The sequence below is a fragment of the Erythrolamprus reginae genome, chromosome 5 (assembly GCF_031021105.1).
Source record: "Erythrolamprus reginae isolate rEryReg1 chromosome 5, rEryReg1.hap1, whole genome shotgun sequence".
Classification (NCBI taxonomy): domain Eukaryota; kingdom Metazoa; phylum Chordata; class Lepidosauria; order Squamata; family Dipsadidae; genus Erythrolamprus; species Erythrolamprus reginae.
The window spans coordinates 97,153,639-97,171,950 of record NC_091954.1 but is presented as its reverse complement, the minus strand read 5'-3'; the positions used below and the strand labels follow the sequence as shown (position 1 = coordinate 97,171,950).

The following is an 18,312-nucleotide window of genomic DNA, read 5'->3' as shown; positions in this document are numbered from 1 at the left end:
TGGTGGTAAAAGAGAACTCGTGTTGACTGATAAAGGATCTGTTTCTCAGGCTTCAATAATTTCCCTGACTATCTTTGTACCTGCATGGCCTAAAATCTTAGTAGCTGTGAAATTAAATATATGACCTTGTTCATTGCAATGTGAGACTACCCATCAGTTTCCTTGTATGTTCCAACTTTGAGCACAATTCTCTACCTATTATTATATACAGTACTACTTATTAAATAGTCAGAAGAGAATATTCCTCTATTGTTGTGGTTAGCTCTGGCCCTGCTCCTGCCCCAAGGACTGTGGATGTGGGGGAGACATCCACATGCTGCAGGCCTGTTTTGCCCCCCCCCCCCGGTGGAATCTGCTGATGAAGGCTCCTCTGACCAAGAAGACATGAGTGACAGGGAAGAGGAGAGTGTGGCAGACAGCTCAGAAGGAGATCAATTATCTAGCTCCTCCTTGGATTCAGAACAAGAGTTAATGATACAGCCACGCATGCGGAGAGCGATGCATAGACAACAACAACTGAGAGATTATTATCAAAGAAAATGAGGCCACCTGTGGTTGGGTGGGGCTGTGGTAATTAGTGAGGCTGCTATAAATAGTAGCCTGTGGGTTTGGCCATTGTGGAGGATTATCTGATCGTTGTGTTTCGTGACTGCTTTACTGACTTTGACTTTTTGTGTGCTGATTTTTCCCCGCTTTGAAACTAAAGCAGAGCAAAGTGTGTTTCACTTTGTGAAAGAAGGACTGTGAATTGTCTCACAGCTGCAAGCTAAGTATCACAGAACTGATAAGGGACTTGTACAAATTACCAGTTTGTTTGGAGACGAGTGCTCTTTGTTATACCAAAAGAGGGCTTGGTTGAAGTGAATGTTCATTATAAAGAACATTGTTTTGAATTTTTAAACGTGTGTGTGTGTGTGAAATTTGTACCTGTGCATTTTTGGGATGATTCTACCACAGAGCCCGACAGAACATCTATGGACCTGTAAAAGAAATGATTTAAAGTTGACTTTAGTAAACTATTGCTAAAGATAACAGCAGCTTGTCAGCTGTTGATTATTTAAGCAAAAGTTTATTTAAGCAAAAGTTTCAGAATCTTCAGTCTGTGCAGGAAAGGTAGAAACGTAGGGACTGAAGGATGGTATAACTATGGTTTCTTATAACTTTTCTCAATTTGATACTTGCCAGATATATTCAACCATAATTGTCAAAATTCCCAGGCAGTCCTACTTTAATACATTGGAAGAACCTGCGGTGGAGGAAATTAGTTTATTGTGATATTGAAATGTAGCCAGTGATACAGAACTTTGGATCAATAGACAGCATGACAAAAATCTTATTTTGAAAGTCATTACTTTCTTTTCATTACAAACCTTTAAAAGAAGACAAGAAAATAAAAGTTTAATTACCATGTCAGCTTCAACCTTATATAATTTAATACTTATACATAAATACCTGAACAGAATATTTTCACATACCAGGAAATTACCAGTTTGTACACTCGTATACATTAGAAATTCATTTCAGGCTAATTTTGTTGGGCTTCAATCCTTTCTTCTTTCAAAGTGATTAGTTTGCATAGTTACACTAGCTTGATCAATGATGATACTCATGTGGAAAGTGCCTGAAAGAAGAAGATGATAGTCCAAGCCGTTGTTTTTTAAATGGTTCTCTATATATTCAAAGTTCTTTTATTTAATCCTGTAATTTAGTCATGTAGAAGGGGAAAAGTAAGAGATGAGTAGTAGGCAGAAACTTGTGGTGCATAGTCCACATGGAAACATTGTATGAATATTTAAAAGTGCCTGCCAATCTTAACACAGAGAAACAGCCCAACGACAGTTAATTCAAAAGGTTAGGAGCGTAGGGATAAGAGGATTCTTGGGTTCCCAGTTCCCAATGATTCCATCTGTCTATCTGTTTGTCTGTACATCCATCCATCCATATCCTCATCCTCATCCTCATCCTCATCCCTATCTATCTATCTATCTATCTATCTATCTATCTATCTATCTATCTATCTATCTATCTATCTTTCTTTCTTTCTTTCTTTCTTTCTTTCTTTCTATCTATCTATCTATCTATCTATCTATCATTATCATCTTCCTACCTATCTACCTATCTATCTACCTGCTTACCTACCTACTTACCTACTTACCTACTTACCTACTTACCTACCTACTTACTTACCTACCTACCTACCTACCTACCTTTCTTTCTTTCTATCTATCTATCTATCTATCTATCTATCTATCTATCTATCTATCTATCTATCTATCTATCTATCTATATATTATTATTATCTACCTACCTACCTATCTATCATCTATCTACCTACATACATGCCTACCTACCTACCTACCTACCTATCTTCTATCTATCTATCTATCTATCTATCTATCTATCTATCTATCTATCTTTCTTTCTTTCTTTCTATCTATCTATCTATCTATCTATCATTATCATCTACCTACCTATATACCTATCTATCTACCTGCTTACCTACCTACTTACCTACTTACCTACCTACCTATCTACCTACCTACCTTTCTTTCTATCTATCTATCTATCTATCTATCTATCTATCTATCTATCTATTATTATTATTATCTACCTACCTACCTACCTACCTATCATCTATCTACCTACATACATGCCTATCTACCTACATACCTATCATATATCTATCTATCTAGCTATCTATCTATCATCTATCTATCTATCATCTTCTATATCAAGATTGAATTTCTGGAGAGGAAATATTTATAGCTCTTCTTGGTCTGTGGTGGTAGAAGCATTTGGGACTGTGACTCCTAAACTGGGGGCAGCGGTTCCAAAGATCCCAGGAAAGATATCATAGCTTTCTGTATAGAATGGTGCAGGGCTAGAAACAGCCAAGTTACTGTGCAAAGACTCCAAACTTCCAGGCCTGAGACTGAGGAAGACACATACCACCCATAGGTTGAGAAGGGATTTTTAAAATATATATAATAGTGATGATAGTTGTTATTTAATGTGGTGATTTTGAACACCAAAATATTTGTTCATCAAAATGTCAACACCTCTTCTTTTCCCTATGAAGTGCCCTTCCCTTATAAAAATGAAATGCTTTTCATAACCACTTCCTACACATTTTTTTTCTTTGAGAAATTGTATAGTGTATGTACGGGGCAGGGGGGAACCATTTGCTGCTTAGGCAACTGGCTTGATACTCCAATTCAGTCAAATGTGTCAAAAGGGAATGGGAAAGTGTATTCAGTTGCTAATTTGATTGTGTATAATGGTCCACATTTAGTCACGCCTAACTGCATGTGATTCCTCTTGGACTATATTTGACACTGAAATTCCAAGTAGAGAATACTAAAATAGTAAATCCTTATAACTCTTTATTATGCTTCTCAAGAGAAGACATGGGAAAACTTTCCTTGCAGTCAGAGGTTCACATTTCTAATTCTGAATTATGGTCCTGCAGTGTTATTGTGTTAACTATGGGAATCAAGCGAAGGGTTAGGATTGTCCGAGGTAAAATATTCTTTCTTTAAAAACGAAACAAAAATAAACATTCACAAAGTTAAAGTCTGTCTGTAGCAACGGCCTCCAAACTTGTCAATTTTAAGGCTTGTGGCTCTTCAGCTCGCAGAATTCCTCAACCAGACAATTTTAGCAAGCCTCAAAAAGCTAAACAGGATTAGGCCTTGCTAGAACTTGGATGGGAGACCAAAAGGACAAATATACAGTAGGACAGTTTGGAAATTAAAGAAAAAATCCTGAAAAAATAAAAGACAAAGCCCTGTTACACACAAAATTTAATGGACGGAGAGGGGCGGCATACAAATCCAATAAATAAATAAATAAATGAATGAATGAATGAATGAATGAATGAATAAATAAATAAAACAGTTGAATTGCACTTTAAAATGTACATTGTTATTTTCCCCTTTCTTTTAAGAACAAATATTGAGAGCATTAACAATATACAGGTTATTTTTTACAGTTTTTTATTAAATTTACACCACTCCTTTCATTTTTCTTAAAAAAACCTTTTCCTGAAATTTGAAATAGCATAATTTAATAAATATTTGCATATTGACTGTGGAAACCATTAGAATTAATAAGCATTTTTGCAACAAAGAGAATAGTTTTTAAGTTAGTCGCATTTAATAAATGTACACAGGAATTTAGCTCCAAAATATATATATATATATTTCCTTCTTATCTATAATTGTTTTGTGATAAGAAATCAACCTTTCAGTGAAGAAACTTTTACATTAGTGATTAAGAACTTTTATTAAAATTCATTGTTTTGTAATGTCTTATAAGATGAATCACGTAGATTCTGGGATAACATCCAAATGATGGTTGGTACTTGATTCTTGATTAATACATGACCCTCTTTAAAGATCAGTTATGAGAAAAGAGATAACTGAATCAAGGGAATAGAAATGAACAAGTGAATACTTCATCTTTGAATGTATTGCCAAATTCATTTTAGCAAAAACTTTTGCAGTCAATAATTTGGATGTGTGCATGTATAATTCTTGTGTGGAAGGATTGATTATATAAATGTATATAAATGTGAATGCTAGAGGGATAAGAATTGGTTCCTGTAAGTTAGATGATGAACAGAGATATTATTTGTAAAATACCATCAATGTCTTTCTATTTCTGCTTAGTGATAAATGGAACCAGACCAATTTGCTTCAAAATTAATCCAGACTCAAAGCAGTTTCTTGCCTATGAAGAATACTAAGCATGAAAGAACATGTTGTTCTGATTTAATGGGAAAACAATATAGCATTTGGAGCTTCTTTCTCTGCTAAAATACTTAATAACTAGAGTGCTACTAATTAGTTACAAGATGCTTTTTATTTCTCATTAAAAAAAATCTATATGCTGCTTTTGAAATTAATCATTTCAAGTACAGGTTTAAATTAATATTTCTACTTAATATCCCTGGGAAATTTAACATTTTGGGATAGATTCAAAAAATACTGAAAAAAAGGTGTTACTGAGGACAGCATATATGCTACAGTGGCCTTCCTTCTTAATTTGCCAGTCCTTTGGGATTTGAAAGAGTTAAAGTAAGAAATGGGTATTTATTAGTTATTTCCAGAAAAATCTGAATGAATAATTCTTGAAAAAGTCAGACACCAACTATCTCCTTGCTCAAATTTTCCTCTATAAATCAAAGTTTTATTCGACATAGTTTAATGTCTTGGTACTCCTGAAAGATAAGTTTTTCAACATTTTGACATTGGATTAGGAATTAATAAAATAAAGTGTCTGGGACATGTAAAGTTGTACTCACCATCATATAAGGGCTGTTATCTATTTATGCAACCTCTTGCAGAAAATATTTTTCACCATAAATGCATGGCTCACTGTGATCAGTAAATGCACAGAAGTCATCAATAACATTGCACATATCCATGAAAGCTAAAGTATTTATTCACAGTAAATATAATAAATTTAATAAATAAAAAATAAATTCTAATTCCATGGTATTAAAAAAAATTAAAAAAGAGAAAGAGGAAAAAATGAATAACTAAATCCAGAACAAACAGAAATAATTACAGAAAGCAAAAATAACTCTCACATAAAATCCAAGTTAGCTGCCCACACTCAGCCAGCTGGGACTTAAAAGTTCACGGAAATGCAACAGTCTTAATTTATTTATGGAATTGCAGTCTGTACTGCAAGTGGGAACTGCCTGTACTTGGTGGTGGTGGAAGCTGCAAGATGGGATTCATTACAAAAAAGGCTAGCTGTCTTATTTATTCCCTGAAAGCTTCACGAAGAAAGGGAAATTCCAACAGGCACTCTCTTTGGAACCTGGCCAGATTGGTAGATTTGCTTGTGGCAATACAGTAGTACCTCTAGATACGAGCTGCTCCACATGCGAGTATTCCAAGATACGAGCCACGATGGGAGCGAAATTTCTGTTCCAGACCCGAGCTCAAATTCAGGATACAAGCCAAGCTTCCACTAGGTGGCACAAGAATCCTTGCTTCTGGTTATCTCCATGGGGAAAAACAAAGTCTAAAGCCATTTGTTCCAGATACGACCTGATCGACATACGAGCTCCATTCTGGAACGAATTAAACTCGTATCTAGAGGTACTACTGTATATTGCCTGGTGTGTTCTAGTTCCATACCATATATGGCCCTAAAGATGATGAATGGCACTTGGAATTGGGATTGGAGACCTGCTGGCAAGCAATCGTAATATAACTGTAGTATAGTTATAATAAAGTTTTTACACCTATACCACAGTTATAATACAGTTTTATATCTGTAGTGTATATGTAGCATAGGTGTGATTCTTCATTGCTGAAGCTCACCTGCTAATAATATTGCTGCCATATTTTGTAGAAGTAAGGTATCTCCAAAGGAGCCTCACATACATTGTAGTATTTCAGATAGGTGGTGAAAAAGACATGAGTTACCTTCCTCACTGACATGAGATCAGTGTTGGATCTTGGAACTGAAGTGGCTTGAGACCAGTGTGGAACAACAGCTCTCTTTATAGAGCCAGGGTGGCATAGTGGTTAGAGTGCAGCATTGCAGGCAAATTCATCTAACTTTTAGCTGTGGTTCAACAGTTCAAATCTCACCACCAGCTCAAGGTTGACTCAGCTTTCCATCCTTCCGATGTGGATAAAATGAGGACCTGGGCTGTTGTGGGCAATATGCTGATCCTGTAAATCAGGGGTCTCCAACCTTGACCTCTTTAAGACTTGTGGACTTCAATTCCCAGAATTCCCAGAATTCTCAGCCTGGCTGAGGAATTCTGGGAGTTGAAGTCTGCAAGGTTGGAGACCCCTGCTGTAAACTACTTAAAGAGGGCTGTAAAAAAACTATGAAGTGGTTCTTAATGCTATTGCTATTCAGCAAAGGGCCAGGATGACAGCTCCCCCTTTTATAGGGAGCTGTAAGATGGCTTGACCAATCAATAGCCTCCATTTCCCCACTTGAATAATTGACATTGAAGTAACCTTATGCAGCCTCAATACTTAACAGTCAGAACATTGTAGTTCAGGTAGAGTCATCACTGGTACCGCAGCCAAAACTGGGAGAACCTTCTGCTATTTAATAGGAATTGCAAGTCCAGGAGGGCCCTCAAATCAACAGCTCAATTTTCTATTATGATGATCAAAGATTAACTAAATATAAAACAGTTCAGTACAAAATATAAATTAAAGCATAAAGAACTTATCCCAATGAAGAGTAAAGAAATTTAAATCCAAGCATTTTATTGTCCAGCTACATAGGGTATTATTTTATGCTTTGTGTCAGCGAGTTAGCAAAAAAGCATACACATTAATCTGGAGTTTATTTTGATGGTCATAATTCTGATTTACTTTCAATGCCAATAATACAGGATCTGTGCGTACTCCGTGGCTGTTGCTGGGATCCTCAGAATGAAGCACATGTACCTTGGTGCTACTTTTCAAAAAACCATGGGTACCAGGTTGAAGGAAGTGTGTCAGATACAAATCCAGGTAAGCTGAAGAAGCCTAAACTCCAGACTTATGAAATATTTATAAATACAACATACCCAGAATGTAAATAAGGCAATAAACATAAAATGCAAAGTAAAAGTATTTTCAATATATGGATAAACTTAGTGCTTAATTTATTTCTTACTAATAATCTTAAAATTTGATAGCTCATGTATCTTCTTTGTATCTGCAAAAAAAGACAGTCTGGGAAATACAAACAGCCATTCCAAAATTCTTAAACTTTCTGAGTCAGGAGGCTAAGTTAGCATGTTTGTTAATAATCTTTTGCTAGTTAATAAGAAATTGGGGTTTGTAGTTCTCTTAGTTAGGAGCTGGGGTTAAAATTGAGAAGTTGTTTTTAACTATTTTTGTCAGCCCTACTTATGAAATTAATACATATAACAAATAAATCATTTTTTGACTACTGTATTTTATTATGCATTGTTTGATTGTTTACTATGACTTTGTCTTGGTCAAAAAAATAATTGTTAATTACGCGCCAGAAAGATGACATATTAATGATTCATATGGATATGAGAATCCACATGTTGTGACAGAACAAGGAAAATATCTGAGAATGTTTCCAGGACTTAAGCAGATTTTCCTATTGTTTCATGTACAAATTCAGTGTTTTTTAGAACCCTGCAAATTAAGCAAAACTTTGGTCCAGTAGCAAATTGAAGTCAGTGAAGTTCTTTCAATCATTGTGCAATTTATCAGTGGCTAAGTGCAATGCAGAAAATTCTTACAGCATTTTTCAAGAGCATCGGCTTCCATGCAATAGAGAAGACCAAATTCAATTCTATTCAATTCAGTTTATTAGATTTGTATGCCGCCCCTCTCCGAAGACTCGGGGTGGCTCACAACCAGCATAGAGGCTAGAATTGAATGGATCATCTAAAAATATAGCATAATATATAGGAAGATATTTTTTTTTTGCTCCATAATTCATAGCTGATTTTGTCCCAGAGGTTCATCCTAATCAACTTCCTTTTTTCAATATGTTAAAAAAAGAATAAGCTGAATTGAAAAATGCTTCCCATATGTTGAACACAGATTTAATCTAAAAGTCAGAATGGACAGAATGCATTATCAATAAACAACATTTCTTATTCTCTTACTTTGCTTTATCCTGAATGAGAAGTACCTAACAGACAACATTACTATTGTTATTATCAATATTGGAAGTAACACCGTTCCTTCTTTTCCTTTCTTTTTTAGGATTTGAAGCTACTCTAATTAGACTAGCTTCTCCATCTCTGTTTGGAAATGATATTCAAAAGCTTCACCTCACTGCAGAATATCAAACAGCAAACCGATTTCATTTTAAGGTTAGAATGTTTTTTTCAAATGAAATATTTTCAATCAGAAGATTAAGGAATGCAAGTGGGTGGCAACTAAACCTAATAGGCTTAAGTTAATAATAACAGGGAATGAAAAGGTGAATGAATGACAAGCTGATGCCATAATGTATCACTAGGCTAAAGATCACTATGCATAAATTGGAGGCAAATTTTCAGTCTGTACACTGTGATTATTTATGCTAAATATGCTAGACCTGGATTGGATCCAGATGTACATTAGATCAGTGTTTTTCAACCAGTGTGCCGTGGCACACTAGTGTGCCGCGAGACATGGTCAGGTGTGCCGTGAAGCTCAGAGAGAGAAAGAAAACAAGAGAGAGAAAGCAAGAGAGAGAGAGAAAGCAAGAGAGAGAGAGAGAGAGAAAGCAAGAGAGAGAAAGAAAGAGCAAGAGAGAAAGCAAGCAAGAGAGAGAGAGAGAGAAAGAAAACAAGAGAGAAAGAAAGAGAGAGAAAGAACAAGAGAGAAAGCAAGCAAGGGAGAGAGCAAGAGAGAAAGAAAGAGAGAGAGAAAGAGGGAGGGAAAGTGGGAGAGAGAAAGACATAGAGGGAGGTAGGGAGGGAGAGAGAAAGAGCAAAAAAGAGGAAGGAAGGAAGAGAGAAAGAAAGAGGGATGGAGAGAGAGAGAAAAAAGAGAAAGACAGAGAAAGAGGGAGGGAGAAATAGAGCGAAAGGGAGAGAAGAGAGAGAGAAAAATTTTGTCCAAACTTTTTTTTAGCCGCCCCCCCTCCCCACTCAATGTGCCCCATGGTTTTGTAAATGTAAAAAATGTGCCGCGGCTCAAAAAAGGTTGAAAATCACTGCATTAGATAACAGTAAAGAGACTTAGAGAGCACCAAATCTTTGATCACATATGGTGAACATCTGGAATTTTGCAACTTAGATCTATTCTGTATCTTCAAAGATAAAAATATATTAATTTGAAAAGGTCTGTTGTCCAGTTATAGAATATTGTATATAAAGCACAACCAATCTTACAATTCATCATCTTTTAAAGTAAAATGTTCTGCAGAGGTCCAGGTTCAAATCCCAATAAGGGTATGGTACTTGATGAGAGCAAATAAGCTCGAAATAGATCTATAGTAGTCTCCCTTCCTTTTCATTATCAGCAAAAATATGTGTTATTTGTTTGTTTGTTTGTAGTGTAGTTTCTATGAAAATATATTCCAGGAAAAATTATCCAGTATTTTCATGTTGGTTCACAGCCAATGGGTAATTTCTCAGGATATTTCAGATATTCATTGAGAAACCCATCTGTCTGGTTTGCCAGTTTTAATCTATTAGTAAAAAAGCAGGTGTGAAACCTCTATAAATATTTGAATTGAATGCCTACAATGATGTAGCAATGGCAATATTACTTAGACTTACATACCACCCCCATAATGCTTTACAGTATATCTGGGTGATTTACAATGTCAACATATTGTCCACCAAAAACTGGGGCCTCGTTTTACCAACCTTGGAAGTATGGAAGGCTATGTCAATCTTGACCTCTGTCACGATCAAACTCCTGGCTGTGGGTAGAGTTTACCTGCAATACTGCACTTAAACCTCTGCACCATGGGGGTTCAGTGTAGGGTTGGGTACATATAAAATGAAGTATTTTAAACATGGTCCAGAATTATGAAAACAGTTTTAACATACTTTAAAGGTTATAAAAAGGCATTGCTTTGAATTTCTGACAACAGGATGATGAAACAACTAAAAATGGTTTTGATTTTTGAGAACAGAGAAGGCTTAGTAAATCTAGAAATTCGCAGCTGTAGAAATTTCTCTAACAAATACCGTATTTTACAGTACAGGGGACTGTAGAGATCAAAATATAAATACATTGAAGCACAGTTTTGATATCAGAACATGAAACTTAAATGGGTGGAATTACAAGCTCTCTTAATGGTCCTACACACATCGTATTTTATTTGATTAGTTACAATAGTATGCATTTTATTGGACATAGGCAACACCTCAATCTGATCAATTATGAAAATTCTATATGTTTATTGAGTAGTTGTATTGATTAATATATACAATAAAATAAATAATATGACAAATGGGAGATGAAATAATACATCCTTTATACTGATCACTTACATTTAAAAGAAGGGCCCTAGAATTTCTCAATAACTGGTATGCAGTGATGAAACTGCTGCATTGATGAAATCCACATGTTTTACTATCGGTTCTGTGGGCATGGCTTGGTGGGCATGGAAGGGAAGAATACTACAAATCTCTATTCCCTTCCCACTCCTTGGGGAAGAATATTGCAAAATCTCCATTCCAACCCCACTCTGGGGACCAGCAAAAGTTGATATTTGCCGGTTCTTTGAACTACTCAAAATTTCCACTACTGGTTCTCCAGAACCTGTTAGAACCTGTTGGATTTCACCCTTGTTCTGCTATCCACAGCTAAATGTTAATTTCCTGGGACCTAAGCTTCCATTCTTATAGCTAAACCTTTATCTATCTTATTAGTTCTTAGTGTATTATCTACACCTGGGGATTCTCAAAGCATGGTTGCTTTCTGGCATCTTAATTGGACCAAAAATATAAATGAATTAGGGCTTAATGTTGGAACCTTATTATTTTTTTATATTACAAGACTAATATAATTAATTACATTTATTAAACTAGATACAACTTATCACCAACTAAGAATATTGAAGATCAGGAAAGGTTGTGCATTCACTACATCAACATTTTATTTTAAAACTTTATGTTGCTGATTCGTTTTGACAGATTACAGATCCTGCCAACAAAAATAGATATGAAGTTCCCCATGAAAATGTTCAGCCTTTTCAGGGATCTAAAGCAACAAATTTAATGTATCGAATAGAAGTCACAGACAATCCTTTCGGAATCAGGGTGATCAGGAATAGCAATAATAAAGTTCTGTAAGTTATTTTTTTGTTCTTAGAGTTTTTTAATACGTAACCCACAGTTCATAATTGTTCAGCCACTTCCTCACCCTAAGATTAATTGTGCAGCAATTCTCAAATATTTTGATTTCAGGCTTCTTTTAGATTCTTAAAAATGGTTAAGAATCTCAAACAACTTTGGTTTGTGTGGGCTATATCTGTAAATATTTATTGTATAAACTTGAGAGGTTATTTTTATCTTTACAGACTCTCTGCAAGTCTCAGAAGTCCCCAGGCCGCACTTTGTTAAATATTGTCAATATACAATAGCAATAGCACTTAGACTTATATATCACTTCATAGAGCTTCATGGCCCTCACCAAGCATTCTACAAAGTCAGCATCAACAATCTGGCTCCTCATTTTACTGACCTTAAGTCAACCAATGGAATGGAAACTGCAGTTTAATGTTTCCAAATATAAAATAATGCACTTGGGGAAAAGCAATCCTCAATCTGAGTATTGTATTGGCAGTTCTGTGTTAGCAAAAGCTTCAGAAGAAAGGGATTTAGGGGTAGTGATTTCAGACAGTCTCAAAATGGGTGAACAGTGCAGTCAGGCGGTAGGGAAAGCAAGTAGGATGCTTGGCTGCATAGCAAGAGGTATAACAAGCAGGAAGAGGGAGATTATGATCCCGCTATATAGAGTGCTGGTGAGACCACATTTGGAATACTGTGTTCAGTTCTGGAGACCTCACCTACAAAAAGATATTGACAAAATTGAACGGGTCCAAAGACGGGCTACAAGAATGGTGGAAGGTCTTAAGCATAAAACATATCAGGAAAGACTTAATGAACTCAATCTGTATAGTCTGGAGGACAGAAGGAAAAGGGGGGACATGATTGAAACATTTAAAGGGTTTAAAAGTTAAAGGGTTAAATAAGGTCCAGGAGAGAAGTGTTTTTAATAGAAAAGTGAACACAAGAACAAGGGAACACAATCTGAAGTTAGTTGGGGGAAAGATCAAAAGCAACATGAGAAAATATTATTTGACTGAAAGAGTAGTAGATCCTTGGAACAAACTTCCAGCAGACGTGGTAGATAAATCCACAGTAACTGAATTTAAACATGCCTGGGATAAACATATATCCATCCTAAGATAAAATACAGGAAATAGTATAAGGGCAGACTAGATGGACCATGAAGTCTTTTTCTGCTGTCAGACTTCTATTATTTCTATGTCTATGTTTAACCTTGAGTCTGGTGAGCCGATTGTCAATATATTGACAATTAATTTTTAAACATTTGTTGCAAAAAATGAAGTAAACACAGTTATTTGAACTGTACTCATCTATAATAGGAAAAATCCCATAGACCATAAGATGCTTGTATGTTCAACAGCATCCCCAGAAAAAGTCTAAATCAGATGTTTTTGCCCTTTTCATACCAAATTTTCTTACCTGTTGTGGAAGTGTGTCCACTAGCATATTCATTGTCGTTACACAGTTTAGGCAAGAATCAGAAGTAATCATCCTTTTGGGAAGTTTGACTGCCATCATTTATTTATGCAATATCCTTATCACAATATTGAAAAGGGGTAATTAAAACAATACATCAGCAACAGTCAAGAAAGTGAGCAATGCCTGTTAAGGAATAAAGAGTCTTTATTAGAGACCTATTATCTATTCTTTCAAATGTTTCTGGTGTTCTGTAGTGTCCTATCTTGGTCACTATAGCTCTTACTGGTGACCCAATTTTGAGCTCTTACATCATTTGAGACAAATGCTGGTCTTTTCCTTATCTTTTCACCCCCTTCTTTAAAGAAAAGGCTTAATATGAATATAATGTGAATTGAATGCATTGAAAAAATCCAGTTTATGAAAAGCATAATACCTTTGATTCATTCAAACAGCTTCAACACCACTATAGGACCTCTCATATATGCTGACCAGTTCTTGCAGCTTTCCATTAGAGTGCCCAGCTGGAATGTTTATGGGGTAGGAGAACATGTGCACCGGCAATATCGGCATGATTTTAACTGGAAAACGTGGCCTATCTTTACACGAGATGCTTTTCCTAATGGGGTAAGTGTTCTTCTTCTGATTCTTTAGAAGGTTTGGTCTCCTGAAACTGTAAAACAAATAAGAACATAAGAGATTCCATATGAATGAAATGAAAGTGAAAGCAAAATAAATAAATCAAGAAGCCGCTCCAAGTCCTCGGAGAGGGGCGGCATACAAATCTAATTACTGTAATAATAATAATAATAATAATAATAATAATAATAATAATAATAATAATTATTATTATTATTATTATTATTATTATTATTATTATTATTAATATTATTATTATTATGACATTGCTGTGGATAAAGTGATGGCATTACTCAATATTCAGGCAAGACATAAAGGAGAACCACAAAGCACAGTTGGCTTATTAGAAATATAGGCGGTCCTCAACTTACAGCCACAAGTGAGTTCAACATTTCTTTTGGTAAACAAGATAGTTGTTAAGTGAGTTTTGCCCCATTCCATGACCTTTCTTGCTTTCTTGTTAAGTGAATCACTGCAGTTGTTAAGTTAGTGATGTGGGGCTTAAACAAAGCTGCTTTTCCATTGACTTATCATAAAAGGTCATAAAAGCTCCCTCTAAAGGTGACAAAGGGCACTGCAACTGTCATAAATACATGCTGGTTATCAAGCATGTGAATATTTTTCACACGACCATGCTAAATTGTTAAGTATGAAAAACAGTCCGTCCCCCCCGCCAGTGCATTGCAACTTTAGATGATAAATGAATAGTTGTAAATTGAGTATTACCTGTATCCCAATGAGTTCTATTACAATATTTTTTGCAATTCTTTGTTTCCCTTTCTGTAGAGAACTGGTGGTGGTAGTAGTAGCAGTCATGGTAGTAGTAGTGGTGGTGATATTGGTAAAGGAGGAGGAGGAGGAAGAGGAGGAGGAAGAGGAGGGGAGAAATGATAAGGATATATCTAGGTCCCGTTCCAGGTGTTTTTTTTAATGGACAAAGGAGACAAATATTGTGTATTTTAACTTTATTTTACTTTCTAACTTTTTCAATTTGGTATTCAAAAAGAGTTTTTCCAATAGAGCTTGTAGCACATTAAATCAGATAACTTCTCCCATCCAGAATAAGTTAGAATAATACAGCAATGTGCACAAATATGTATATATAAATTGAGAGAGCAAAGGCAGGAGCCATAGTTTGGATTAGAAACTTCATTTATTGCACACCCATTTAAAACATTGGCATATTATATTAGAAAAACATGAGAGCATCATCATAGGCATTCAATTCAAACAAAAACAAGCAAAATGAAAAAAATTGCACGTGAGTGAGTGAATTACAAGAAGAGAAGAGTTGGTAGTAGCAGCAAGAGTCTAGAACTGAATAGGCTGCACTTTAGACTAATTGTAACTTTTGGATGAACTTCGTACACAGTTTTATGTCAAGTGTCTGAATAAATTATTTATATTGTTGTAGAACCAGTAGATCCATTGTTATAGACCAAGGATGTCAAACTCATATTGTTACAGCATCTTCATATGATGTATCACAACTCTCTCCCACTTTGCAAAATTGGCCATGAATTTGACACCCCTCTTCTGGACAGTAGGATAAGAAGTAGATTAATAATAGATACTTGAAAAGGCAGAAAATACTGAATTTCATTAATTATCTTTGGTTTAAATTCAAGGACACATGCTGTATCCAAATTAAAGGCCAATATCTAATTTTGGGTAAATTAATCAGGATCATGAAACCACTGGTATTATCAAACCCCATATATTATTTAACAATATGAGAACTTGACAAAAATATTACACATGTTTAAGATATTCCATTGTGACACTTAGGAGTTCTAGTGAACTTTAGTATTTATATGTGGTTGTTGTTTCCTTCAAAGGATATGAGCAACCTATATGGTGCTCAGACTTTCTTCTTATGTCTGGAAGATAAGAGTGGACATTCATTCGGAGTGTTCCTTATGAACAGTAATGCCATGGGTAAGGAAATTATTTATGATTTTGATAAAAATTCACCTGGCTTTCTTAAATAATTTTCTACATATGTATTTATATGATATTCAGTTATTCACAACAGTTAATCAGCAAGTATGTTTTATGCTACAAACTTTTCATCCAATACCTGAATTCTGAGGCAGCTGTGTTACAATTACATTGTTCTAACTAATAATAGTAAGAATCTAATTGTGAAACAGTGTCATCCTATCTGTTCAAAATTAACTCCTTAATCTTGGTGAGGAAATGTGGTAGGTTAGCAGATATAAGATTACAGTGTTCCCTCAATTTTCGCGGGGGATGCTTTCCGAGACTGCCCGCGAAAGTTGATTTTCCATGAAGTAGAGATGCGGAAGTAAATACACTATTTTTGGCTATGAACAATATCACAAGCCTTCCCTTAACACTTTAAACCCCTAAATTACAATTTCCCATTCCCTTAGCAACCATTTAGATTATTACTCACCATGTTTATTTATTAAAGTTTATTTTAAAAATATTTATTAAAGGCGGATGAAAGTTTGGCGATGGCATATGATGTCATTGGGCGGGAAAAACCATGGTATAGGGAAAAAAACTGCAAAGTATTTTTTAATTAATATTTTTGAATAACCATGGTATAGACGTTTCACGAAGTTCGAACCTGCGAAAATCGAGGGACCACTGTACTGCTTTTCCTTCTGAAATCACACTGATAGTTCCATTGTAAGCATTCTATCAAAGCAACATAAATATGTATGGAGAATTTTGAATTGTTTCTATGTTGTTTTTTCTTTCAGATGTGTTTCTATGCAGCTCCACTGAAAACTGTCATTTCAGTTTCAGATAATGTTCTCTAAAGTAATTTTATAGATGTTAAAATTCAATTGACCTGTGTCTATGTGGTTACATTGGAATCCTCAGCCTAATTTTCATCTTTAAATCACTCAGTCTCCCTAAACACTGGTGGTTCTTCATTCAATCTTGATGAGATTCTCAAGGAACAATTAATAATAACACATATTTTGTTAGACCGTTAAAAGGATAGTGAGATTCCGATAATTCCAACAGAAATTTTGAAAAGCATGCATTAGTCCTGGGGAGATTCCTATTCATTCATATATTAAATGTACACAATAATATAGGAGTCAAAATAAAGACAATACTCTTGTGTTTAAGTCTCAATTAATTTTAAGAATTTCTCCTAACAGATTTTGCTCTTCAACCTGCTCCTGCTGTAACATACAGAACAATTGGTGGAATTTTAGATTTCTATGTCTTCTTAGGAAATACTCCAGAACAAGTAGTACAAGAATATCTATTGGTATGTTTTTATATCAGGTTTCTACTTGGTCCTTATAGAGTTGAGTTCTATATGCTGTTGTCTATACTGGCAAGAGAAGATCTACTTTTCTTGAGAAGCTATTCAAGATTAGGAGCACTATAGGTGAAAATATTTACTGTATAATCCTTTCTCCTCTGTTTCTATCCTGCAATGAGAGACAAAGAAAACCTCCAGAAAAAGAATGAAATTGTCATGACAATTTATATTAAAGGCATTATAAAACATCTTGTTGACAGTTGTAATGTCCAAATCACTTCAAATAAATCTAGAATCAGAGTTAGTAACAACACCATAGATATTCTTCCCATAGTTAGTTATTAGGACTAATATTAGATAATCGGTTGTAATAATTCTGGATATATTTTATTTATTTATTTATTTTATTCAATTTTTATGCCGCCCTTCTCCTTAGACTCAGGGCGGCTTACAACATGTTAGCAATAGCAATTTTTTTAAACAGAGCTAGGCTATTGCCCCCACAATTTGGGTCCTCATTTTACCCACCTCAGAAGGATGGAAGGCTGAGTCAACCTTGAGCCGGTGATGAGATTTGAACCGCTGACCTTCAGATCTACAAGTTAGATTCAGTGGCCTGCAGTACAACCATATATATGAGCCGGGGTGGCGCAGCAGGTAGGGTGCTGTACTGCAGGCCACTAAAGCTGACTGTAGATCTGAAGGTCAGCGGTTCAAATCTCATCACCGGCTCAAGGTTGACTCCTTCCATCCTTCCGAGGTGGGTAAAATGAGGACCCGGATTGTGGGGGCAATAGCCTAGCTCTGTTAAAAAAAAGTGCTATTGCTAAGGGCGGCATAAAAATTGAATAAATAAATAAATAAATAAATAAATAAATAAATAAATAAATAAATAAATAACCATAATAATCTGGAATTTAATCCTAAAAATACTCGATACACAAGCAGAAATGACAAAAGACACCCCTGGTTGTCATTGCTATATTAATATCTCTCTAAATTAGACCAAATCCTACATCTTATAAATTTACAACTTTTTTTGAATTATACCACAGTCTCTTAGTAGTTTATCAAAATCCTTAACTAGAAGTTTTGGAGCACTATCTGGAGAATTACTGTATTTCTGTTCTTATTGTTGTTACTGCTGTTCAATCTTATGCAAGCCCAAAGTACTACCAAACATTAATACTGATTCATGTATCCCTAGGTTCAGGCAATGGAAACACAGTAAAACAAGAATCTAAATTTC

At 35.1% G+C, this 18,312-nt stretch overlaps 1 protein-coding gene across 2 annotated transcripts in view; it reads left to right on the top strand.

The window, feature by feature from the left end:
• SI (sucrase-isomaltase) overlaps nt 1–18,312 on the top strand; it is a 142,683-nt gene that overhangs the window by 38,380 nt on the left and 85,991 nt on the right. For both annotated transcript variants that reach the window (XM_070753562.1, XM_070753563.1), the window contains 6 exons: nt 7,379–7,499; nt 8,721–8,830; nt 11,597–11,751; nt 13,627–13,798; nt 15,649–15,748; nt 16,954–17,066. In XM_070753562.1, the coding sequence (XP_070609663.1) occupies nt 7,379–7,499; nt 8,721–8,830; nt 11,597–11,751; nt 13,627–13,798; nt 15,649–15,748; nt 16,954–17,066 (771 nt within the window). The remainder of the gene's footprint in view (nt 1–7,378; nt 7,500–8,720; nt 8,831–11,596; nt 11,752–13,626; nt 13,799–15,648; nt 15,749–16,953; nt 17,067–18,312) is intronic.